This window comes from Thermobia domestica, chromosome 5 (genome assembly GCF_964235325.1).
Source record: "Thermobia domestica chromosome 5, izTheDome1.hap1.1, whole genome shotgun sequence".
Classification (NCBI taxonomy): domain Eukaryota; kingdom Metazoa; phylum Arthropoda; class Insecta; order Zygentoma; family Lepismatidae; genus Thermobia; species Thermobia domestica.
The window spans coordinates 246,550,935-246,577,880 of NC_137458.1; the positions used below are offsets into that span (position 1 = coordinate 246,550,935).

Sequence of the window (26,946 nt, forward strand, 5' to 3'; positions counted from 1 at the left end):
TAAAAATATACTTTAATCATGACTAAGAATTTTAATTTTTAGGCTTATTTTATATCAAAAGGCGTTTTCAACAGAGTATGGAGCAAGAAGATAATACAGTAAATCAGATATTATGGTAAATGTAAGTGATTAGCTTAAGCCTTATAATGTACTAAAACACAATAGACATACATAAATTTAACATACCTTAATTGAAAGAAACTTTTCTTGCTTTGATATGAGCAAATCCCTTTATCACATCACGTAGTCCAATGTTTTAGCCAATTTGTGTTCTATTGATATCGTCGCTAGACCACTCAAGCGTGTTTCAGACATAGAAGAGTGTAGATAGTTTCTAATAAACTTAAGTTTCCAAAAACTTCTTTCTCCACTTGCCACTGTTACAGGCAAGATTAACAAAATTCTACGTGCAATACTAACATTGGGAGCAAAGTCATGTTTCTATTTTTTTTTTTTTTTTTTTTTTTTTTTTTGTGAACTTTCACAGGCTTAATTATAGTGGATAACACTTTCAGTTTGTCTTTCAAATCACTGGGGTTAATATCTTTCAATTCTTCGTGTGTTAAAATGATGGTAAGTTTAGTACACTTTTCAGACAAAAAGTTCAGGTGGTAGGCTATATCTTTACGATTACTTATATCGCAAAGAAAATTGAAATACTCGCTGTGATGTTTAAGTTGCTCAAATCTTTCTCTTAAAAGCTAACACAATCACTTCTAGAACTTTGTAATAAAAATCGATCTTGTATCTTGTTTGTGGATGTTTTCAGTAGCTTCATCCTCTGCCTCGTACTGAAACTGTGTCTTCTTTCGACTTCGAGCTTGCACTGTATTACGTATCAGTGGATCACCCGTATCTAATGCTGATGCCAAGTCCATCGTATCAACTAAGTAAGATTTAAACTTTGCATAATTTCTGCTCCTCTCAAAGTACCCAGATATATTTTCAAGAAATCCTACTGCATCCAACACATGAGAATCAATGCTTTAAAGTCATATCAGACAACGAGTGAGTAAAGGAAAGAAAAGTAACTCAGCTGGTTTGCTATACACAGAGCATCGTGGACGACCATTCTATCGGTTCTATTGTCATTACTTATTTGAAGTAAGGCATCATAAACTTCCTATATTTGATAACTGAGTCAGAGCATCAATTCGGCTCTCCCACCTTGTGGTGGATTATGATTTTAAAGTGAGACTACTAATATGTTCCTTTAGTATGGCCTAACGTTGAACTGACGCAGAAAAAAAAGTCATAAACTTTTTTTAGCTATACAAAAAATGAGACATTTCTCAAGAAATAATACGCTGTACGATTTACTATATTCGGAATGAACAATTTGTAAATTGGTCAAAAACTCGCTATTAGAACCTAAATGTCTCTAGATGCTACCAGGGGCGGATCCAGGGTTGGCGATCGGGCGATCGCCCCCCCCAGAAGAGGAAACTTTTTTATTTTATATATAAATAAAATATATAGTTTATTTTTTGACGCTCTTAAAAGTAGCTCTAAGTAGCAGTATTACAACCCACCGCCCCCCCCCAGAAGTCCGTCCTGGATCCGGCCCTGGATGCTACAGGCTAGAACGGCCTGTCTCAAGTGGGAGTGTACCTTTTGCATACTTGGAGCGGAGCGTTAGAACATTATTGAATAGAAAAAAAAATATAAAAAGACACCGTGATAATCTTATGCACTCTAGCTCAAAATCCTATCTACACTGCTGCAAGGGAAATATTGAACGAGATACCTGTGGCTAGTAGTTTGATAATTGAAAACGCGGAGGAATGCTCTGAATTTCCTGAGAGAGTATTTTCTTGAATGTGAGTAAAGTAAGTTCAATTACATTCTCAGGTTAACACAATCTTATTTTTCCATGTGAGCCTATTACGAAGCATTATATTTTGATAGTATTCTTTTCTTTTTGCCGCCCATTAGACTTGCCGCTCTGGGCGGTGGCACGGCTCGACCCTCTCTCGCGCCGGCCCTGTCTCTACTAAAGAAGGCCTAAGAAAAGCTATTCAAGAAGAATGGGACATAATCAGTCCCGAAGCTACAGAACTACAAACTACTACAGGTGAAATCAATGCCACGAAGACTACGGACAATCATTAACGCACAGGGTAATCCCACAAAATATCAAATAACGTAATATACTTTATAAGCACTAATTCAAGCATAAGTGTACGGTGACATTTTGCGTTTACAAAAAAGGAATTCTCTCTTTTCTTCTGAACAAAACAGTGATTGTGTTTGTTTGGCCTTTCTCTTGTATATAGAATTAAAATGTATGAATGTGTAGTCTAAATTCTGGTTATATATATATTTTCCACCTCCCGTTCTCATGCTAGCTGTTTTCAATATAAAGTATGCACGGTGTACGAACACTTTCTGCGCTCACTGTAGGTATGTTGACAATAAGCGAATGTTATTAGAATATTTGTTGAGATTTCTTTTCCTCCACTGCCTTTCGCCTGGTTAAAAAGTAGTTTGCAGTGCTTTGGAGCAGTTGCAGGTGGGAACGCGATAATGTTTGAGACATACCGGCGACTTTTTTGTGTGTGAAAATAAGACCTTCCTTATAAAACAGTAAATAACTGCAGTAGCAATTGTCTACGTAAGTGATAAAGACATATCCAACTACAAGAAACTAATACAGTATATATATTCATTATTGTGTTTCTCTTTTAACAGCTACTAGCTAGGGATGGCCAATTCCAGAATTTTTACTTTCCGGAATCCGGAAAGTAAAATCGGAAAAATTCCGGATTTCGGAAAAAATCCGATTTTTTTCTAAATTCCGGATTTTTTCCGAATGTCGGAATTTTTCCGAAATCCGGAATTTTGCCGAATTCCGGATTTTTTCTGAATTCCGGAATTTTTCCGAAATCCGGAATTTTTCCGAAATCCGGAATTTTTCCGAATTCCGGAATTTTTCCGAATTCCGGAATTTTTCCGAAATCCGGAATTTTTCCGAATTCCGGGTTTTTTCTGAATTCCGGAATTTTTCCGAAATCCGGAATTTTTTCGAATTCCGGAATTTTTCCGAATTCCGGTATTTCTCTGGATTCCGGAATTTTTCCGAATTCCGGATTTTTTCCGAAATCCGGAATTTTTCTGAATTCCGGAATTTTTCCGAAATCCGGAATTTTTCCGAAATCCGGAATTTTTCTGAATACCGGATTTTTTCCGAATTCCGGAATTTTTCCGAATTCCGGAAAGTAAATTTTCCGGTTCCGGAAAACAAAATTTCCGGAATCCGGATTCCGGAAAATTTTGGCCATCCCTAGTCTATACCAATCGTTAGTGCTGGTTAGTGCTAGCTTCCCAACGTTAGTGCTGCTATAGTAAAAAATAGAGCGACTTTTTTGTTGTATGCCAACTTGACGTCAAGGTAGCATGCACCTATGCAAAAATTAAAGCACTAACGAAAGTAACAATACCAATAGTTAGTGCTACGTTAGTGCTGGTTAGTGCTAGCTTCCAAAAGTTAATGCTGCTATAATAAAAGAAATAGAGCGACTTTTTTGTTGTATGTTAACTTGTTTAAGTTAGCATACAGATATGCTAACGAATGACACTAACGAAAGTAACTACACCAATCGCTAGTGCTACGTTAGTGCTGGTTAGTGCTAGCTTCCCAAGGTTAGTGCTGCTATGGAAAAAATAGAGCGACTTTTTTGTTGTATGCCAACTTGACTTCAAGTTACCCATAACTGTAATGTTTCATTAGTGCAAGCTTTAGAGCTAAAACAGTGGTATACGCTGCTCCCACTTCAATCACCAACGAATAAACTAGTGCCATTCGTTAGTGCATCGTTAGTGCTTCTAGAAAACACCAATAGTTTCTTTAGTGCTTCACTATTAGTATAGTTATGGCTAATTATACGTCACGAAACTTCCAGAACAAATACATGGAGATTGTTTTTTTCCGTTAAATTCCCACCGAATTCAAAAGCATTAATGACATCTTCCAGTGCTATAGTTAGTGCTTCTTAGTGCACCAGCCCGTAACGTTAGTGGTTCATTAGTGTAGACTCTAGAGCCGAAACAATTGTACACGCAAGCCGCCACATCACACACTGGCGAATAAATTTGTGCCAGTTGTTAGTGCTTCTAGAAAACCCTGATAGTTTCGTTAGTTCTTCACTATTAGTGAAGATGTAGTCAATTATATGTCACGAAATTCTCATAATAAATACATGTGGAAGTTTTTATTGCATTAAATTTCTGCCAAATTCAAAAGCACTAATAATTTCTTCTAGGGCAATCGTTAGCGCTTCCTTAGTGCTTCTTAGAGCACCAACTCCCAACATTGATGTTTCAATAGGTTGGACGCTACAAGCAAAAAGCGTTAACCCCCCCCCCCCAAAAGCACTAACGATGAAACCTAGAGCAATCGATAGCGCTTCATTAGTACTTCTAGAAAACATTAATAGTTTTGTTAATGATTCAATATTAGTTTAGATATTGCCAATCATATATCACCAAATCCCATAAGTAAACCATGGGAAATTTTTCGTTGGGTTAAATTCTCGCCAAATTCAAAAGCAGTAATAATCTATTCTAGTGCAATCGTTAGTGCTTAGTTAGCGCTTGCTAGTGCATCAACTCCGAACATTACTGCTTCTCATCGTGAATGCTTTTGTAGGGATCGGATAGCGTGTAGTAAGCTTCCACTAAGTTTTATTATCTACACTCTAAAAACAGTAGGCTACTCATGATTTTGCACAAGTACCCATGAACTAGAAGGTACTTCGCTTATGTACCTATGAAAATTCGATGTACCGAAGAATTTAGTGGGAACACACAGCATCTCAGCCTCTTACCCATGAATTAGTGGGTACATGGAAGATTTATGGTTACAGTAAATTCGTACCGAAGAATGTACCCATGACTATAGTAGAAGGTACATGATACTTAGAGTACTTAGAGTGTAAGTACTTAGAGTACCTACAAAGGTAACCAAAAAAGTTCTGTCGCTTTTTGTGGAGGTCTGTGTTCCATTGGCTCTCACACCGTGAGTTGAATACAAATGGAGATAAGGCAAAGGTGAGTTGTTGGTATGGGTATATTCAAAATAGTTTTTGGTTGTGGCAGTTCAGTTACACCATGAACTTGCATAAGGGCAGAGTGAACATGGGACTCCACAGAGAGTCATAAGGGCGTGCATGCTCTACGAGTTCAAACTGGGATGAAACGAAGCTGCAGCGGGGCGAAAGATATACCATGCCTACAGTGCAACAGTGGTTTAACAAGTTTAAGGACTGTGACGAAACATTCGAAGACTCACCATGTGGTCCTCCTGTATGTTTGGTAGACTGTTCGCGGTGTTGTGCATTGGGAACTGCTACCAGCTGGTCAGAGCATTAAGGGGATGATCTACCTTTTCTCGGCACAAAAATTTTTATATTGGACCTTATGGGGAGAACATGGCTACCGAATTTCCTCAGTTTCTAAGGAACTAGGTATCTCTAATGGAAAAGAAAAATTTTGCAGCATTCTACAGAAGTTTATTAACGGGTTGAAATACTTAAATTGTATATTTGTCTGTTAGTTTAGCAGAAATAAATTATTAAAAAATAAATAAATTAGTTTCTTTTTATACAAATTAAAATATGTCTAACTTTGGAACCAATTATGGTAGAAAGATCAACTTTTTTTTGTTTTATTACTTGAGAAGAAACGACTCTAATAGTTTTAATCACAACCATATCTGATACGCCAATTAAAAAATAGTATTTTAATATAAGTATTAAAGTCCACCTGTCAAGAAGTTTGACGAGGGTAAGGCATCCGCGCCCACCCTTTTCTTTTGTTTTCGTCCCGCGAGATATGAAGGGAAGGATCTTCACAAATCTCTTTCAGCTATGTACACAGACCGTTTGCACAGCAGGTGTCAATGCGAATGTAAACATCATGTCCTCACGTTCAATAGCCCAAGTTCGGCCACTTTCTCTCTCTCTTTTTTTTTCTCTCTTCCGAGGAGGTGTTTCTACCCTGTAAGAAAATTATAGATATGTAGAGAAAATGGTAATCAATTATTTCTGAGAGCCAGATGATAGACAAGCATTCTAAAATGCCTTCGAATTCCAAAAATGTATCGACCATAACTTTACCATCTGGTTATTTTCAGGAGGCAAAAGTTATATTATTATTATTATTATTATTATTATTATTATTATTATTATTATTATTATTATTATTATTATTATTATTATTATTATTATTTGAAGTTAGATTGCAAAGCCACAAAGATACAAATGGCTCCATTGGCTAAACATACACATAGCTGCCCCCATTCAGAACATTCCTTTGTGCGTTAGAAAACATGCTATAACAATGCGCCCCTCGCAAAAAGTCTAATTCAACTCTTATTGACCTCAGTAGCGCTTACTAATAGCGTAAATGCTATAAATCAGGCATTTGCAAGTAGGAACAGGGATTGGCCGAATCACAGAAATCTTACTGTCGTCACGGGCTGTAAAAGGTAATATATGACATTTTCACAAGAAATAATTATCGGACCTACCGTAGTCGGGTCAAGACTCCACTTAGGAACTAACAGGTGCACTATCCAAAAATACATGTTTCAGAATCCTAAGGTACTCACGCAACAATTTTTTATAGAGGGGCTTTAGCTACGGGCATATAATTTGAAGTAGTCACCAACTACCTCTATAAAAATCATTGCGGAAGTATATCGCAGGATTCTGAAATTTTGAGTTGGTCTATACTTTTTGTCACGACTAGCTATATACCGTTTATATGCTAGTCAGTGGCGGATCCAGGGGGCAATCGCCCCCTTCCCCAGAAGAGGAAACTTTCTTATTTTATATATATAAATAAAACCCATCCCAGAGTTTAGAGCTCTTAAAAGTATCTGTAAGTAGCAGTATTACAACCCCCCCCAGAAGTCCGTCCTGGATCCGCCCCTGATGCTAGTTTAATACTCTACGTTGAAATGTATCATAACTCTGTCATTTGAAGGAAAAAAAAAGGAAGGAGAGCTGTTGTGCAACATAACATGGTGTTGACATACTCAACCCAAACGACCAGAATGCTTCATTCGGGTAGGTTCAAGACGATTCTTAGTGCACGTACGGACACAACAGCTGTAAATTCCTGGATATTGTAGAGAGTTGTCACAGGAAAACATAAGAGTAGAAGAACCTCTATTTTGAATTTGGTGGAGAAGATAATAGAGCAGAAACCTAGAGCTGCAGGTCCTTCAAGAAACTCAAGAATGTAAAAGAGAGGAGACCCTAAAAGAGAAACCTCAAACTAATTTCGTGATCAAAGGTTTGCAGTGCTATCCTAGAAATGTTGGACATTACAAGTGTCAATAGTTGAGTAATTGTGTTAGAATCATGTACAATAGTCTATTACAGAAAAAAGTCGATAGAAGATATTCAAAGAATTCTTGTAATTTGTCAACATTATTTTCAAAGACGTAGCCTTCAATGTGAATGCATTACTAGAAAATAAAGATTATACGGGGGGACAGTCAAAAAGTTCCTGGAATAATATTGTAGCAATTTATTACCACGTACAATAGTCTATTATAGTCTGCATATATATATATATATATATATATATATATATATATATATATATATATATATATATATATATATATATATGTTTGTATGTATGTATGTGTGTGTCGTGGATGAATAGTTACGCTCATCCCTTATAATCAAGGAGTCCCTTGTTTGATTCCCGATGGAGACACAAGTGGTTCGGATCCTACGTTAAGCTGTAGGTCCCACCCATAGGACGTCATCATTCTGAAAGTATGTTCTTTTCTGCGTATCCTGCTTCTTGTTTCAACTCTTTAGGATAAATCGAGACTAACTGACAGTGCGTAGTCTTAGCGGGGTAAGCGCGGAAAACGAAAAAGTCAAAGAAAACAGGGCTTTGCTCCCTTCTCCTCATATAACAATGCACAGTATGGACACCGTTCCAAATGGGTCTTATAGGAGTTATCATGGCAACATTTTTGTATAAGACAATTGGTGTGTTTTGTCTGCATGGTTGTCTGGGGACAAAAAGGGCAAACATGTTTTTCAATAAATAAATAAATAAATAAATAAATAAATAAATAAATAAAAGAAAACGTGCATTTTTCAATTCCCATATCCTCGTCATAAGAAGGCACTTAGCGCAACGAGCCTAAAATTTAAATGCTTTGAAAGTTTGTTCTTTTTTGCGTATCCTGCTTCTTGTTTCAACTCCCTAGGACAGTGATGATTTCAGGAGTGATTCTGGGGGGAAATTCTCCCAAGAGCTACGAAATTCACCCTCGGGTGCTTGAGATCTTCGCAGAAATTTCTGTGGAGCACGCAATTTTTTGTCGCTTTCCCCCTCTGTGCATGGTGCCTCCGGAGGAAATGATCTGAAATTAACACTGCTATAGGATAATTAGAGATTGGCTTACAGTGCTTAGTCTTAGCGAAGTAAGCACGAGAAACCAGAAATATCACAAAAAACAGGGCTTTTGCTCCGCTGTTCCCCCGTAAAAATGCACGGTTTACACACAATACAGATTGGATCTAACAGGGCTATTTAGAGAACGTCTTATAGAGCATTTGGTGTGCAGTGTTGTCTGCGGACAAGGAGGCAGTGATTTTCATTAAAAAATGGAGTATTTTAAATTTCCCTCGCCCCCTCAGGAGACGCTTCTTCAATGAGACCGTATCCTGCCTTTTTCTCCCATTCTCTAGGTCAATTAGGACTGACAGGCATTTAAATAAGTCCATTATTTGGTTGCCTAGTAATTAGCCATCATATTGGCTGCCATATTGGATTTAGACAAATGTTCTCTCATGTTACCATGTAAAATATGTCTTGTCGTGATGAAAGCTACCAGAAAAAGTAGGTTTCGCTTAGTCCTGAGGAAGTACGCTACATCCTAAAGTAATGCGTGCATATACGCATTTGTAACTTTGTACAGTTAATCGTTAGACAACAGTGTTGCCAGGTTGTAAGGTTTCTAAGTGGCAATAAATAATGCCATATTCATCGGCCTCAAAAACCTATACTTTGACACCAAAATTATCTTTCTAAGTGCCTTGGTTCACGATCTCTCTCTTTATATATATATATATATATATATATATATATATATATATATATATATATATATATATATATATATAAAGAGAGAGAGAGAGAGAGAGATTTACGTAGGGCGGCGGCCATGGAAAATGACGGCTACCAGGAAAACACCTCAAATTTGAAATATATTCCCAAGACATTATATTTTTTTTTATGAACACCTGTATATGGGGGCCAGGACTTTACATTGTCGGAATCCTGTGGGGGCACCCCTCTGCCCCCTTTCCTTCGCCACTACTGTATGCTATAATATTTGTCCGGAAGGGGTAAAAATTCCAAAATAACAGCGTTTTCTGATATATACTGTTCTTCCCACGCACTCTAGAATGCATCTTGATGAACTTCCAGAGGTAACGGGAAAAAGAGGATACTTCACACCACATCGTCCAGTCTCTTAGTATGGAACCATTGAGGGAGACAAACTCTATCAAGCTAACAGTATTTGACAGCTGACAGGTAATCTCAGAAACTGGTCGAGAACCTGTTTTATTCAGCCATCCACCCCCTCCATTTCACCAACCCCCACCCTTTCCGCGGCCAAGCTTAGAGTGGGGCGTGACTTACCCTCGTCAAACTTTGACAGGTGGACTTTAATACTTATATTAAAATACTATTTTTTAATTGGCGTATCAGATATGGTTGTGATTAAAACTATTAGAGTCGTTTCTTCTCAAGGAATAAAACAAAAAAAAGTTGATCTTTCTACCATAATTGGTTCCAAAGTTAGACATATTTTAATTTGTATAAAAAGAAACTAATTTATTTATTTTTTAATAATTTATTTCTGCTAAACTAGCAGACAAATATACAATTTAAGTATTTCAACCCGTTAATAAACTTCTGTAGAATGCTGCAAAATTTTTCTTTTCCATTAGAGATACCTAGTTCCTTAGAAACTGAGGAAATTCGGTAGCCATGTTCTCCCCATAAGGTCCAATATAAAAATTTTTGTGCCGAGAAAAGGTAGATCATCCCGTTAATGCAACTGTATACTGTCAGCAGTTGAGCCTTGTTCAAAAAAAAAAAAAAAAAAAAAAAAAAAAAAACTCTGAGGCCAGTACTTCTGAATCGCAAAGGGGATCCTCCTGTTACAGGACAACGCTAAGCCCCATTTGACTAGAATGACCCGGGGCACCATTTTACGCCTTGGATGGGAAACACTATTGCATCCGACATATTCTCCGGACCTTATACCGTCCGATTACCACTTGTTCCATTCCTTGGACAATCACCTTAGAGGACGCCAGGTCAAATCAATAGTAGAGGTTCAATAGTAGATGCTTTCTTCTCTTCACGGCCCATTAAGTTCTATCGCGATGGAATCCATGCCTTCAAACGATCATCAAAAGATCTGTCCAATTTCAATCAACTTTGCTTCCTTGGGAGCAGTAGCGTCATTTCAGATTTGGCTTGGGGGGGGGCAAGACCCCTTGATATAAATCAAATTTCGCGTTTTTCACTGACTTACTACTATTCTATTGATAAAATCTGTATAAATCTCAAACTCAGGCAGAATAAATGCCCCTCCCTGCCCCCCTAAATGACGCCCCTGCTTGGGAGCAAACAGGTTAAATCTGCACACCTACAAAATTGTGCAGATTACGTCACTATGCTTGATAATTAAACGATAATTATTGGTGATCAAATGATCTGGTCCGATTCCGATCATTTTTTTCATGGGGAGAGGGGTATACATGTCACCCGTGAAATGATGCTACTGCCTCAATGTGAATAAAAGTAGAAAAAAAAAACAATGTGAAATGATCCTCGAATATAAGATTGGCTGCGTCCTGTACACAAAAAACTCAGTAGATTATAGTTAAAATGAAATGAAATCTTTGGGCCTTATCAGTGGCGTAGCACACTTTTGCGGGCCCCCCCGCAAAGTATAGAGAAGGGGCCCTAGTTGTAAAGCCGATAGAAGTAAGGTTGGAGTTCTACTTCTTTAAATCTTTATTCATCGCAAGACTTCGGGGCCCCCTATACCTCGGGGCCCCCCCGCACTGCGGGGGTTGCGGGGGCAGCTGCTACGCCACTGGGCCTTATGCAGAGATGTTTTGACGTATGATTAGCTTCATCCTAAAAGCCTGACTACTGCAGGAAACATGTTAGTGGAACTCTTTAGTATGACACTAATCAGGTGTCAGAAGAATTTTGCTTAAGACTATGCAGTGTCGTTTTGACGCATGATTAGCATCATAATAAAGGACTGACTGCTGCAGGAAACATATGTTAATCGTACTCTTTGGTATGGCGCCAATAACGCTTCAGAACTTCTCGGCATAAGGCCCTCTGGCTTGGCTAAAGGAGATGTTGACAAGAGCGTCTCTGGCGGAGGGATGTGGGGGACACTCCTATCCAATATTTTGAAGTACATAATATTCAATATTTTATTCTAATTTAATTATTTTCTAACGATAGAACAACATATAAATAGTAATATTTTTTTATTTGGAATATAATATTCAGGTGAAACGATTATAACAGAGTTCTTGATATACCTTAGGGGATCCGTGAAGGTAAGCAGGAGGGTAAAATTGGAATCGAAGATAATAAACAGGTTGGACTAGGAAGTATCATTTAAATTAATTTCTTTGATGTCCCTCCCAAATTTTACATGCCAGAGACGCCAGTGGACGGTGATGATGAGAAATGAATGAGATGGTGAATTTAGAAAGTGAGCGGAAACGGTAGAACCCCTAGAAAACCCACGCACACAGTGTTTGTCCACCACAAAGTTAACTTGGCGCAGGCTAGAATCGAACCAGGAACCTCAGGACTCAACGCTCTACCACTGAGCCACCGTGGCCCCATAGATTATATAGATTATGCATGATGTACTAGTAGATTTCCTGGATATTTGACGTACCATAGAAAATACATCTGCATGTTTTTAATAGTGAAAATAACCAGAAATTTGGAATATATTTTTTTGCGACTTTTCGAATAAAATTGGAGTCTTTTTATCTCTCATTTAGCGATTGGTGTGTCAATGTTTTGGCAGCACTGAAGACAGGAGAGAATGAAAACAGCAGTCAGAATCTGTGGTTAGGGTCAGGTGAGACGAGAAATAAAATTGTTAGTGAAATTGTACGAAAAGAAAGGGTGTTTACAATTGTTTTCTTCATACTTAAATCAGAACAGTGATCACGAATCTACGTGACTGTGGAGTTTTATGTGCAGTATTTAATTGTGAATATAGTGTGTGAGAATTTCTTAGAAGGTTATTGAAAGATTATTATTTCATCATGTCTGTGTCAACAATGGAAAGTATCCTTTCAGCATCAAGAGTATTGTAATTTAAATATGGAAAAAGTATTCTCAGTTTGTAACTGGTATAGGAAAGTTATTATTATTGTTATTTCGAAGCTTGCTTGTTGGTTTTCAATGTTTATGACATCATACACATACGTCACTCACGTATGTGCATGAGTCACTATTGAATGTGCATTCCGATTTTTGAAAGATAATTAAAGTAGACCTATTCCAGTATTAAGCATAGGACGTATAATTGGAACATATCGGTTATTTATTTGTTTCTTAAATTTCTGTTTGACTAATCTTCCGCTGATTGCTCCCCCGGATGACATCCACAGGAACCTGTGGCTTGTGTATAGCCCGCTCCCCCCAGTTCTTTGTCACCGGAACTGGAAGAGTCAGTACTACTACTACTTATATCGAGAACAGAACCAAACCAATCCCTGCGGGGCTTCTAACCCGTTCCTACTACTATTGCTACTAACTACCACCACTGCTACTATTGCTACTAACTACTACTACTACTGCTACTGCTACTACCGCTACTACTACTACTGCTACTGCTACTACCGCTACTACTACTACTACTACTACTTATACTAAAACTTCCTTACCACAACATTTACATCTTAAATCTTTATAACGTGCGATTCCGATTCATTATGAACTAGTATGAATCGTTAGAATCATATGATTCGTTAAAAATCACTGGGGGGAGCGGGCTATACTCAATCCGAACCTGTTTTCAACATTATTATTATTATGATTTATTCTGCCTTTAGGCAGATCCTGGGACTAATATTTCTTTGTAATTTTAGATTTATGCCTGCAAATGTTCCCTCCACGTTTTTCGATCTAAGCTTCTTCTTTTTACTATCGTTAATATACGAGTATTATTTAGTTTTTCACCCAAGTCACTTGCTAGTGACTTTGACTCACTTGGTACTAGTAATTACGGTTTGCTGTTTGTAACTGGTGTAATCATGAATATGAATACAGTGTAGACGTATGGTATAAAGAGTACATTGCGTAAAACACGAACCAACTTGTGCTAGGTGGTCTCAAAAGCACGAATGCTATTGAGACAAGGGAGGTGTACAGCAAGGGTACCCAAAAAGAAGCGAGGGGTGCATTCGCAGGGAGCAGGCACGTCAGCGACGGTGAATATATGCACAAAATATGTCGTTTACAATGCCTCACTGTAAGTCACAATACCGCTCCGGAGCCATCGATGGGTTTGGGGGAGATACTAAATGCCATATTAATATACTGTACCTTACTCAAAGTGACTCCTGTATCATTTCCCTCCGTCATTTGTAAAATTACGAAAATAATACGTATTTCTAAATAGCAATTTTGCTGTATTTGTGCACTATTTAGAGTTATAAACTCCATACTATTCAGCAGTGGCGTCACCTTGTGCAGTTCGCAAGAGCACGTCAACTACCGAATATCGTACGCTGTTTGTTGATCCTTAAGATATATAATAATATTTAGATTATTATTATATTGTCGTTTCGTATCTTTGAGATTGCTTTGCCTCTTGCGTATATGCATTCTATCATTACACTGTTCACAACAGAGTGGCAAGCGTGATAGACTGTTCTGTGTGTAGTACAGAACAACCGAGGAACTGCGGGGAAGGTTTTAGAGGACAGGTTCCCGTATATACGTTAGTAGCTATGTTGGTTTCTTTCTTAACAAGTTTAATATTTAATTCACATAATATTGCCGAGCGGGCGTTAGTGAGTAAAGGCGGATTAGAGCCCCGCAGGGCACGTTTTCTATCTTTCTCTCTGCTAAATGGGAAGGGAGACCTGTGTCCTGGAACTGCGGTCTGCTGACGTTCAAATCAAGATTTGCACGAGCAGCGTTGACAGCTATTGTTGACTAACTTCCAGTAATGTGGCGCCTTAAACAGAATTAAAGATTGAACTTCTGCAATTTAAAATAGAAGAATATAGTAGTATATAACTCATTCTTTCAATCAATTATCTACATTTCTTTTTATTTCAATTTCCTGTAATGAAAATAAAGTAATGGAATGAACAAAATCACGGCTTTCCGAGATCGTACCGAGGGGAATGGAAAGTTTAGAACCCATCCCCAGTGATTCTTAAGTTAACACAAAACAAAATTACATTTTAATTGATTTTCAAGACTTATTTTTAAATATCGTACGTATAATCTCTGATTTTCCTTGGGCTACGGATTTCCTGCCTAAATAATCTACATGTTTGTAAGAAAAGCTAATAGCTTATCAAAACATACTGTACTTGGTAACATTGCTACAATTGTAAACTTTCACTTTGTGTATAATGGGAACCTGAAGGAAATTTTGGAACTGATTTTTCTATTTCAACATTTATCTTAAACACACACAAAATAGGAAAAAAAACTAGTATTGGTATTTGCAGTAATGTACGTTCAGCTGTAACACTTCTAAAAAAAAAGAAAACAACACTGAAATGTTTTTTCTTTGAAAGGGGGAACGGAATTTACTTCTGAGATTGTACTTACACGCAGAAATACCCTCTCAGTGTATTTTGAAGTAGCAAAAATGTAAACGTGTTGTTCGGTGGTATAATGTTTGATTTATAAATGTATTATCTAGTATTTATTATTTCTTTCCCGTGATTTCCATCAACTATGTACTGTTAGAATTTTTGGTAGGTATGATCTTCACCGTTTTCAAAACTATAGCTTATATCCATCCTTATTCCTCCATTACATCTCTCAATAAGTAAATATGTGCTGAACTATATAAAAAAGATAGGTTCCATATACTCTCGTATATCCTTCTCGATAGGTTTATAGTGTTATGTTTTCCTAAAATACTTTTTCTAATACTAGTAAATCTAAGGCCTTTTCGATACGGCAGCATTTTTCGGAAGATTTCTTGTAAGAAAAACCTTATCATTACCCTATTTCGTAGAGGATTCTGTTGAGTGATTTCAAACTACTATATCTTTTAGTGCACTGACAGATTGTGAAAGGTTAGAATGAAATTAGAACATAATCGACAAAGCTAACTATCATCTAGAGGTGAAAAGTAAACTGTGTCGAAATTTCAAAGTTAATTTAAAACAATAAATAACAAATACGTAGATTATGAAATAAAAATATGATTGTTTTGCTTTTCTCGCGTTTTTATATGAAGGGAATTAGCAGTGAACCTGAGTTGTATAATATATTTGCAACATCTGATTGAAAGTGTAAAGAAGTATGGAAACTGGAATAAACATTATAATTTTTGCTGAATTTAACTAGTTGAGCACCAGGGGCGCACCCACACGGATAATCTTATCTGTTTGGAGAATCTGTGTATTAACTCGACATACGTTTATACACTTTCATAATAAAACTGTAATTGTTTAGTAGAGAAATGACTGATGTAGCCTAAAGATCTAATGTTACACTCCATCTGTACTCTTTCTTTTCTTTAAAAAATCGAATTCTATATTTTTTCTAAGAATATAGATGGCGGAACTTAACGATTAAATATCGTTTCTCGTCTGTAGAATTATATCGGATCAATCGTACATAGATGTAGTGTCGTATAGTACTGGACCCTCTCCCAAACTTTGGACTCATCCAACAAAATTTTCTGGGTGCGCGCCTGGAAAGTACGTCAAATATTCTATCACGATTTGTTCGCATGGTCATTTCTATTAAGACTCATAATTATCTTATAGAAAAAGAAGTCACATTTGCTCCTTTTAATTGATTGCATTAGATTTTGGGGTGTTCGAATATGCTGTATGCATCCATTAGGAGTCCGAAAATTCTAGTAGCTGGTGTTTTGAGTGGCTTGGTTGATTTCATGTATTGTCCTGTACGCCTCATTTCTATAGTGACTAGTGAATATCTTTGGTGGACAGGCCCCGGGTTCAATTTCAGATGGGAGAACATCAAACATATTATAGTAAACTGTAAATCTCGTCTTATATACCGTAACATCTGACAGAGAACGTAAATACAAAATAAACAGTCATGAAGTGTCTTCAGACAACAATGCAAAAGTATTTGGACAAAGCGTTCGTAATTAAAGGTGCTTCTGGAACTATCATAATAATTTGATACATTGCATGTTTCGTGTATACTGTTAACAGTTCATAAAACAGCATACCTGGCAATTTAAATATACAAGATAGCAAACGTTTGCAGTTTAATGGAGATTCCATTTAGTATATTGTCGTGAAATTGGTGGTAAATCTGTAAAAATGAGAATGGCATACAACAAAATCAATGAAAATCATACTAAGTAATCCGAAGTTGACTTCAGAAACTGACAGTTGTTTTTACTATATTAAAGAATATAAAAGCACTTAAAGGAGTGTCGTAGCTGAAAATAGTCTTAGTACATTAGCTATACTATTGACATAGAAAAAAGTTGTAGAAACTAAACTGCAGAAGAGTTATTGACAAGTTGATTGCCTAGAAGAAAATCAGGAGTGATTTCATATACCAATGAAATCGAGTATTTGTTTATGAATGTTTACTTATTATATATATATATATGGTTACTTTCATTGATTTTTTATGTATTTTCTTATTTAGAATACTGAAAGAATACTAGAATTAAAAGTTTGTAATGGCTGTGGACTACCAAAAATTATGTCACGAGGCGCCACTGCTATTCAGAAGTATTGAAAACAATGAATCCTTCCCTTACCACTACGATGGAGGATATCGCTTCCGTGTGGTTAAGTTTACACGCAGCTACCACATTTTGCAAAATTTACAAGTACAATTTAAGACTGTATAAAAAGGCGTAAAGTAACGAATTCGTGCAGGCGGCATAATTATAATTAAATAGTAAATAATACAGCTGTATTTAATGTTTACAAATGTAAATTCATTGCAAACGCTTTACGATAGTTAAAATAGGTGAGTACATGTGAAATATGACTGTATTAGATATTTTCCGAAGGCGGAATATTTTTGCACAGTGTACAACGCTGTATTTCATGTTTACAAGTTTACTAGTGTGAAACCTTTACAAGTGTTATAGCAACACATATCTCTGTGAAATGAAATGAAGTGAAATCTTTAAGTTTTACGTGTCACGCTTATGCCGGGCAGGCTAAAGGAGACAGTGATGATGAAAAATGAAGGAAATGGGGGAATGAAGAAAGTGGGAGGAAACGTGAACATTTCGAGAAAACCCACGCACAGTGTTTGTCCACCGCATAGTTCCTTGGTGCGAGCTGGAAATATCTCTTCGAAAACGTATGTCTTGTCACAATTTATTCTTACGCGGTTACGTGCCTGCTAACTTGGGACTCACCTCCGCGCGGACCCACCAGCTTCTCATGACTCGGTTAGATAGCATTGCTGTTCTTTAGTAACCACTAAGCACAGGTTGATTTGGGTCTTCTGCGGTGTAATAAAAGACCTATCCACTCTTCAAAGCATCCTAAATACTAGTCCTCTTCAAACTCATTCTCTATTTCTACTTCTAATATTCATTGTCAGAATACTGCTCTAATACGCGTGAATTCTTTTAGCATTTATAAACTTTTCCATTTTAACGACACGTGATCTATATCGTCATATTCCAATGGATCTACCTTTTGTCCTTCATGTCAGTTTTCCCTCTTTTGTAGATGCTTCATAGTTAGAAATTCTGTAGCTTGATTCATCGTTATATTCTTGCATAGCGTTCACTTCCTCCACCTCTGAAGTATCATGTACGCCTATAGATCTTTTTGCTAAACACATGGATGCAAAGTGGTTGAATATCCCAGATCTTAAACACTGTACTATATGTGAATTGATTAAAAACTTGAATTCTTCCCAAAATCGAAATTGATACGTTAAATAAAAGCTATAAATCTTCCAAACATTTTTGTGCTAATCATTACCAGCGAAGAGCAGTTGCTTCTTATCCTCGATACTAATTAATAGCAGTTCACAAAACATTTTAGCGTAGGTACGTTTCAGAACTGCGCCAGAGTTGTTAGTTAAAATTATTTTATTGTCTATATTACTTTTAAGAAACTAGTTATGAATAAAGATGTCCCAAAATATCGTATGAATTCTAATCTAATAAAACTTGTAATCTAATCTAATGTAATTTAGCAATAATCCGTAACCAACGATTACGTCAACCATAGTGTATAAAATATAGGCCTATACAGCCATTTCCTTCATCTACAGAACAGGACAGTACTACATTTCAAACTCCCTTCTACCAAAATATAAAACATACCATCATGTATCAACACGAAAAAGAATTGAAAGACCTGAAAGTAGTTGCACATTAGGAAGTAATTTGTGACTGCCAACTCACAAACATTGGAATAACAGAAAGGAAAGCCGAAATCAGAATAAAGGAGTAACAAATAAGGGATAAGTAACATAAAGGTAAGAAATTATCTGTTTCAGAACCATCTCGACATTTAAGTGAAACAAGTCACCTCATAAACATGGTAAAACATTCTGTATAAGACGCACTCCCTAATAGAAAGGCCGAGTTATGAGTTTTGATAATCTTATTTCATGAGAACCAAGAAACCAAAATTAAACCTAGGTAGAGGCAATCTTAATCTAATTGTTAGGAAAATCAGTGAAACAGTTACTTCGTTGATTGCGTCTGTTTTATTGTGTATGTTAGATAAAAGTACATACTTTATATGATTATTTAATTTTATGTAAAATTCTATTTATGTAGTAGTTCCTTAACTTAGTATCTAGAACATCTGTTTAACTTAAAATTCGCCGTGAAAGAGTTGGAACGCAATTCCAAGAAATGTGAAAAGGAGGAGAAAGTGGAGAAAGCAAAATGCAAGAAGGCCATTCAAAAGGGAAATCTGGAAGGTGCCAGAATTCATGCAGAAAACGCAATACGCCAGAAAAACCAGGCCCTCAACTACCTTCGAATGAGCGCTCGAGTCGACGCTGTAGCATCCAGAGTTCAAACGGCTCTGACAACGAGAAAGGTAAGAGTAGTCCTAGCACAGTTATTTAGGGTGAAGTTGTTTGTAAATCCAGTATTAATCTAGATAAATCATGATTTGTTGATAGCATTCACAGCTAATAATATATCGGAGATTGCAATGTTAAGTGTTGTATTAATCGGAAATAATTTCATTTAAGAGATCAAACATATACAATTTACATTAGCAAGTAGCGGTGTCACGTGTACACCACAAAGGAATTTGGTTTGTATGGCGGGATATTTTCTCAATATTGAAACCAGAAGTGGTAGTAGATTTCTACCACTTCCAGTTTTAGTATAAAGGGATTCTAGTGGAGATGCAATGTATTTTTGGGACTCTTATTTGATCGCAGAAAACAACTTCTCACGGAAAAACACATTCACGCCGAGTATGCTTTCCAGAGTATGGAATGAACTCGATTATCGCCTAGATGTTTACCGTGTGACAGGTGGGGCACACAGTGAGTGCCTGTAATAAACATATATCACATGAAACTTTATGAGTTGTTACACGTCTACTCAAAAAATGAACACAATATTCGCCAAGGTTTTCATTTTATAACCAAATAATATCGAGAAGTGGTTTTGAGAACATACTGTACAATTATTTTCACTTACACAGCTATTGTAAATGATCTTCCTGATTCCAGAGTTTAATTACTCACGTTTATTTATTCACAATGACATGCAACTTATATTAAATGAAAGTAAAACCCAGAAAGCTTTAGTGCCTGGCAAAGCCAATGTTTAGTTTTATATATTCCGCTGGTAGGGTAATAATAAATTAAGATGGCAGGAGAGCATTTTGTGTTTTCGAATTTTATGTAAAACAGTATGTAATTAATCTTCAACGACGAAGTTAGGCACCTAATTTGTAAGTAGTACAGACAATTTAAAAAAAAAATGGATCTCTCCAAGGGTAAATCAACACGATTTTATGAGGAAACAGTTGATCGTGTGCATACGACTTTCGCTAGAACCCCACAATAATCAACCGTTTGTGCAAGCAAAGAATTGAAGTTGAAGCAGACACCAGTGTGAAAGATTCTGCGAAAACGTTTGAAATTTCGCGCATACCGATTGAAATTGTTGCAGCCGCTTAAACCTACTGATAAGGATAAGAAACTGTTCTGCACTGCTATGCGAATCCTTATGGAAACAAATGGTTTCATTAAGTCAGTTATGTTTAATAATGAGGCTGCTTCTGCATTTCGGAGAAAGTAAACAAACAAGCTGTGAGGATCTGGGATTTGGAAAATCCCCATGTTTACGAAGAACATCCATGATCGTCCCAGATTTTTTTTTTTTATTATTATTATTATTATTTTTATTTTTAGAACATCGTAAACAGACAGCTACTTTCATATGCTGCAAACATGACTTTTCCTGCAGGTGAAAGAGGGCATAGAAAATTTTATTTTCCGTCAGGATGGGGCACTCTATGGCATCGGGATGTCAGGAGGGAACTCAATAGGGCACCAAATCAATAGATAGGACAGCTAATTCTAAGGACCAGGTTGAGCTTCCTTGCCTGCCAGATATCACCCCGTGGGACTTTTTTTTCTCTCTCTCTGAGCTTATGCTAAAAACAAAGTGTGTCAGCCACCTCTACCAAACAATTTACCTGAACTTCGAGTGCACATTCAAGAAGCAAGTGCATCTGTTCTCCGAGATGCTAAAAAGTATGTGGCAAGAATTAGACTGTCGGATTGATGATATGTACCGGATAACAAATATTGACTCATAATGAGCATCTCTAGCATGGGATATAACGTGTGTATATAAAAAAAAATGTCATTGCGAATAAATAAACATAAGTTATTCAACCTTCAAAGAAGAAAGATTACAATAGCCCTGTATTTTACTTATAGTGTATATTGTATAATTTTATCGCGAAATCTACCTGTTGTATGCAGAGATGTAGTGAAAGCATCCGTAGTTTTGCAGAACTGTTGAAAATATTCCGTAAAAACTCTGCTCCCTACCTTTAAGCCTAAAATTAAAAAAGCATTATATACGCGTAAACGCAGTAATTTATGTACAGAATGTAATGAGTCTTGTTATTATTATTTGATAGGTTACTCAGTCCATGGCTGGTGTCGTAAAGGCTATGGATGCAGCCATGAAATCCATGAATTTAGAAAAGATCTCAGGCCTCATGGACAAATTCGAACACCAATTCGAAGATTTGGATGTTCAAAGTTCATACATGGAGAATACTATGTCTCAGACGACTACGACAGCTGTTCCTCAAGGTGATGTCGAGCACCTAATGCAGCAAGTGGCTGATGAAGCTGGGTGAGTATTAAAGAAACTTTTTAATATTTAGTTTCACTGACATTATAGCACTAAGTCATTAATACTGGTGGATATTTAAATCCAGGAGTAGGTTTTCAAGATCAGTATCAGTGTGCTTAGGAATATTTTGATTTGAACGCATCCACACAATATTTCAGGTTGACTGACCAAGCATTTTTAGTGTATAAGGACAGGGTTGCTAAAAACTGAAAATGTTTCCAGAACTCCTTTTGACACTTCTTTTATTTCGATTCTATACATAACACTACACATATTTTCATCTCATATTTCTAATCTTTTTGGGACGGCCACATTTTTTCGTAAAGTTTCAGTTTTCATACTACTTACGTGAATTTTTGTTACCGTTTTCAGAAGATGACATTTCAAAATTGTAAAATCATTTGAGATATGGGAATAGTATACCTGCAAAAATGCCTTAAATTTGTTGTGATTACTAATTTTATTTCTGGAAATAGTGCAAATATACTGCAACGTTGTAACAGTGGCATATTTCAGATTGTCAAGTATTTTGAGTTTCATGCTGCAAACAATTATGAGAACATTGTACGTCATTGAAAGACATACATTTACCCACAATGGAATAGTCTTTTTCGTTGAAACTTGCGTGAATTTCAAATTCGAAACACTAGACCTTTATATTCACCCCTGGAAATCAAATTCATGAATGAGAAGAGCATAATCCATGCGCGATTATCAGTGTAAAAGCTCCCCTAAATTCTCACAGCCCCATAGCCTTCTTTGGCTCCCCTTCCCCGTCATACACACAGATTTGCTCCATCCAGTAAGTCATGGAGTAATTTCTTGAAGTCCTTAAAGGTGTACTGCTTTCACTTTGTTTCTCCGTTAAGGAATAGGGTACGAAAAGTGCACACACTTCCATTTCTTCAAATCCTCTGTTCTCATTTGGTGAAGTTTCCTTATTCTCCCTCACGAGGTCTGATACTACGTACCCTGAGACTTGTAATTTCGGTCATTCAAAATGATATCCCGGATTTTGTCAGTTATTTCCCTGGTTCTCACAGACATGTTTGGATCTAGGCTGTCATCATCTTTCACAGATTCCTAGCGTTCAATCTCTTATGCCATTCGAAAAACACGGCAACGAGAAAGGTAAATTATCTCCATACACCTTTTTCAACATCTCAGGTGTTTCCATTGGAATTTTTCTTAAGCGCTTACAGAATAACTTGATATTTACTCTTATCTTCCATTATTGAAATTGTGATGAATTATCACAAAACCAGTCAATGCGTAGCCGCGTCATGCACCACATTGGCGACCAGCCGAGTTGGAATGTATGCATATGTGTTCCCAAGTCTCACAAACGATTTTCCACCTATGAAAAGTTACGGTGCCAAAACTAACTTCGCAGCGAAAAAATAATTCTTATTTCCTAATTGCCGCATTGTGCGTGCAAAGTTCAATATTATAGTATTGTCTATGCACTCGTAGCATTTAACGTCACCGTATTAAAATCTGCGGACTATCTTTAATGAATGCATAAAACTGATGTGCACATCTCTTGGTGCATGTAATTATCTACACTTAAAATAGAGATGTGCTCTGTGTAATATATGTATTGAATTATTGAGCTGGACTTTTTGTTTACAGTTTGGAGCTGAAAATGGAGTTGCCACAGGAACAGACCGGTAGCATTGGAGTATCAACCGCTGCAAGCACTGAACAAGATGAACTCACTCAGCGTTTGGCTCGTCTTCGGCAAATGTAGAGATTGTTTCGGGATCTTTGAATGAAAGGTATTTTTCAGTGCGAGAATTTGAAGAGTAATATATTATGAAGTTAACATCAAGTGGAAATTTTATTAAGAACATGTTGAAAAGTTTGAACAGAATTGTTGAATACAAATAACAAAGTGGTTCACTTTGTTAATTTTGTATTTGAATCTGCTTTGTATATATTCATATGCCTTGATAGGATTTATTGTTAAAAAAGACAATGATATAGTGGTTTTCCTCATGAATACAATTTTAGTGCTAAGTGAGGAAGAGGTGTGAATTTCAACGAGTGTAATTGGTATTCGTTATTTGATTTTTGTATTGAAAAACAAAAGAAAAGAAAAGAAAATGTAAAAACAAATAAAGACAAATGTAAAAACTAAACAAGTGAATAAATATGGAAATTAGCTTGAATTTTGATTTGCAGTAGACACCTTTAAATCAGAATGAATAATTTGAATCTAATGCATTACCTATTGCCAAGTTCCAATGCCTAGAAGGCAGTGTTTTGATAGATGTGGATTTAAAATTGATCAGAAAATATAGAATTATAGAATCTAAAAAAATTCTTTGATTGAAACTTCATACATTTGTCATTACAGAAAAGAATTCTTGAATTGTTTCAAATATTGAAAACCGTACACAACCGACATCATGTTTATGGAACCATGTCAGAAGCACTGTTAGTTTTACATTTTCTATGGAAACAAGCATGATAAACTTAAGTTGTTTTTTATTGTATTAGTTTCAATTTTATACATGAACTATAATGTACTACGTTAATTCAGTCTAAAGTGACATTAGTTTGACATGTAAAGTCAAGTGTGTGTATTATCGTAATATCTTTTAAGTTAACTGAAGGTCCAACATAATCTCTGGTTATTATCATAACGGAAATCGTGTATTTTCGTTTAACCATGAATTTGAGAACTTCCGGTTATATTGAGACTTCAAGAAACGTCTTGAATGAAATGAGAACGAAGGTAATAATTTTAAGACTATATATTCTACTGTGTGCTAAATTACTTTTATTGATTTTAAATATCCCAGCAAAGTTTTTATATAAATTGTTTCATGTCTTGAAAGACCGGTTTTTTGTTGATGTGTCAACCGTGTGCAGAAACAGTAAGTAATCCATGTATTTAATTAGCAGTTAAAAGTTACATTTCGTTCTAGCGCAACAAACGCTTATCGTCACTACCAAAATAGTTCTAAAATACGGAAAACGACGTGGTGTATGCAGCAGCCTAGAAAGCGAGTGATGTATCAATTAGAATCGAACATCAATCTTTTTTCAAATTTTTATCATTGCTGTTTTCCTATAGTTACGTGGTATTGTTGTCATGTGCTGGCGGTTACTTTATATCCTTACTATTTGAGAATATGGAAAGGAAAAGCAGTTTATTTTGTTTCTTTGTTGTATTTTATTACATTTTTCATTCTTATTTTTCTTTTAAAGAAAATATTGTCAAGTACATCGAGATAGAGTCTGACATTTATCTAGCATCTGCTTATACCTTTTTTGAAAGTAAATGTATTGTATTTTTGTAATTGTAATATATTGTATTTTTTCTGTTCTGAAAATGTGGTTATGTCACACTGAACTATTCTTGCGTCTCTTCGCTAAGCTGACGTCCATTTTTTCTTTAATTAGTGTATAAACTTAACAAGGATGAAAAACATTAAGCTTTTGTATAATGTACGAGGGCCGTTTGGAAAGTAACCTCCGATTGGGAAAAAAAAAACAAAGTAAATAAGAATTTATTATATACACATGAAAAGTACTTATTTGCTCTATTTTTCAACATAGTTTCCATAAACGTTCAAGCATTTATATCTCTGCACTGGCTTAGAAATTCCATCAGCATAAAAATCTCCTTTCTATGCTTTGAGGCAGCCTGTGACCGCATCTTTCAGCTCCTGCTCATCATCAAAGCACTGAGATCATATAACACAGTCCTGGAAATTTGTGGAAATTCGTCGGAAAGCTCCGAGATTGTGTAACGTCGATTTTCACGAATTTTTCCTTCAATTTTCTGAACGAGTTCATCGGTGATCGCTGATCGCCTGCCACTCCTCTCTTCATTATGACACAAAGTTCCCGATGGATAGCTATTGCCGAATATTGTTTCGCCATAAGAAAACGTATAACAGCTCGCACCTCGCACTTGGCAGGGTTTTCTATTGCAACACACATTTTGAGACGTTACAAAAGTGGAACTAGTGGTCAGACAACCTTCTCTCTACCACGGCTGGGTGCAGACTGATCTACCACACATATCTGTCCAAAGACGGTAGCGCTAGCCTCACTACTTTACCCACAATCGGAGGTTACTTTCCGAACGCGCCTCGTACAAATTTGGGTGTCTAACACTGATGACGTCATAAACTGTGTACCGAAATTTCTGACCTATAAGAAAAGGTTTGGAAACTGTTATTAGTTTATTTAATAACATTTTGTAGATACTATTTGGCTCAGTTTGCATGTTTTTGATATTCATTATTTGTTATTCATTTTTTATTCACTAAAATTTGAAAAAGTAGGGGCGAGCTTAGCGAAAACTCTTAATAGTTGAAGTACTTCTTTAATTTTTCTCCCCAACTTTTTCAGCATATAATATGTTTGACGTATTACAATCGTCTACAATATAAATATTTTATTGGCGTAGAAATAATCATATTTACAATTCGCTTTGGCAGCAGAAGCTAACGTGAGTGTTTCATAATGATTTGAGCTTGCGTTGACAATTTACTATACAAGTACGAAGATGCTTTGTACTTTCGTTCTACAATAACTACGTGCCAGCGAATCAATGCAGTTTAATTATATCACATTTCTAAAGCAATCGATCGTGATAGAAAGTGAATGTACGGAGTGATTTGGAGAGAAACCGTACATATAGGAACAAATAACACTTGTAAAATATAAATTGGATATAGTACGGGATGAGAGTGTGTACATAAAGTGTAATATTCAATGCAAAGTTATTTTGTAATAAATGTGATATATAAATGCTTGCTGTATCTTTGTAGAGCAGTTTTATTTAAATCCTTATCGCACCAGAAAGAAAGATGTAATACACTTGTTATTGTATGGTTGCTATAGTTACGTTTGAAAATGAAATCTTTAAGTTTTACGTCCCACGGTTATGCCGGTTAGGCTAAAGGAGACGGTGATGATGAGTGAAATGATGGAAAGAAAGTGGGAGGAAACGGGAGAACCCCGAGAAAACTCACGAGCACGGTGTTTGTCCACCACAAAGTTCACACGACGCGAGTTGGGATCGAACCAGGGACCCCAAGCACCGGAGGTGAACGCTCTACCACTGAGCCACCGCACCCCCATATAGTTAAGTTTGAAAATGAATCTCATGAATTCTTTTATCAATCTTATTGAACTGATTAAATAGGTTACGCAAATCTTTGTGCAATAGTGAGTTTCAAATATTTAGAGTAAGTCCGAATTGTTGCGGAAAACTGCCATATTAACGTTGTTTGTGTGGATGTTACCATTTCAGAAATGGAAGAGGCACATTTCCGTTGCTTTTTGTTTTCCATATTATATTCTAACGT

General features: G+C 36.3%; 1 protein-coding gene across 1 annotated transcript; it reads left to right on the forward strand.

The window, feature by feature from the left end:
• Nucleotides 1–12,118: 12,118 nt before the first annotated feature.
• On the forward strand, nt 12,119–26,402 carry LOC145686520 (charged multivesicular body protein 1b-like). The gene is made up of 4 exons (XM_081759908.1): nt 12,119–12,387; nt 19,075–19,319; nt 21,396–21,616; nt 23,249–26,402. Exons 1-4 carry the CDS (start codon nt 12,366–12,368, stop codon nt 23,364–23,366), a joined length of 606 nt encoding a protein of 201 aa, XP_081616034.1. The 5' UTR covers nt 12,119–12,365; the 3' UTR covers nt 23,367–26,402.
• The last annotated feature ends 544 nt before the right edge of the window (nt 26,403–26,946 follow it).

What these genes read in the sequence shown, in the direction of transcription:
- LOC145686520 (XM_081759908.1), top strand. Translation starts at nt 12,366, where the DNA reads ATGTCTGTGTCAACAATGGAAA. An exon ending in GTCTGTGTCAACAATGGAAA is followed by an intron (nt 12,388 to 19,074) that starts GTATCCTTTCAG and finishes CTTAGTATCTAG; the next exon opens with AACATCTGTTTAACTTAAAA. An exon ending in CAAGTGGCTGATGAAGCTGG is followed by an intron (nt 21,617 to 23,248) that starts GTGAGTATTAAA and finishes TTTTGTTTACAG; the next exon opens with TTTGGAGCTGAAAATGGAGT.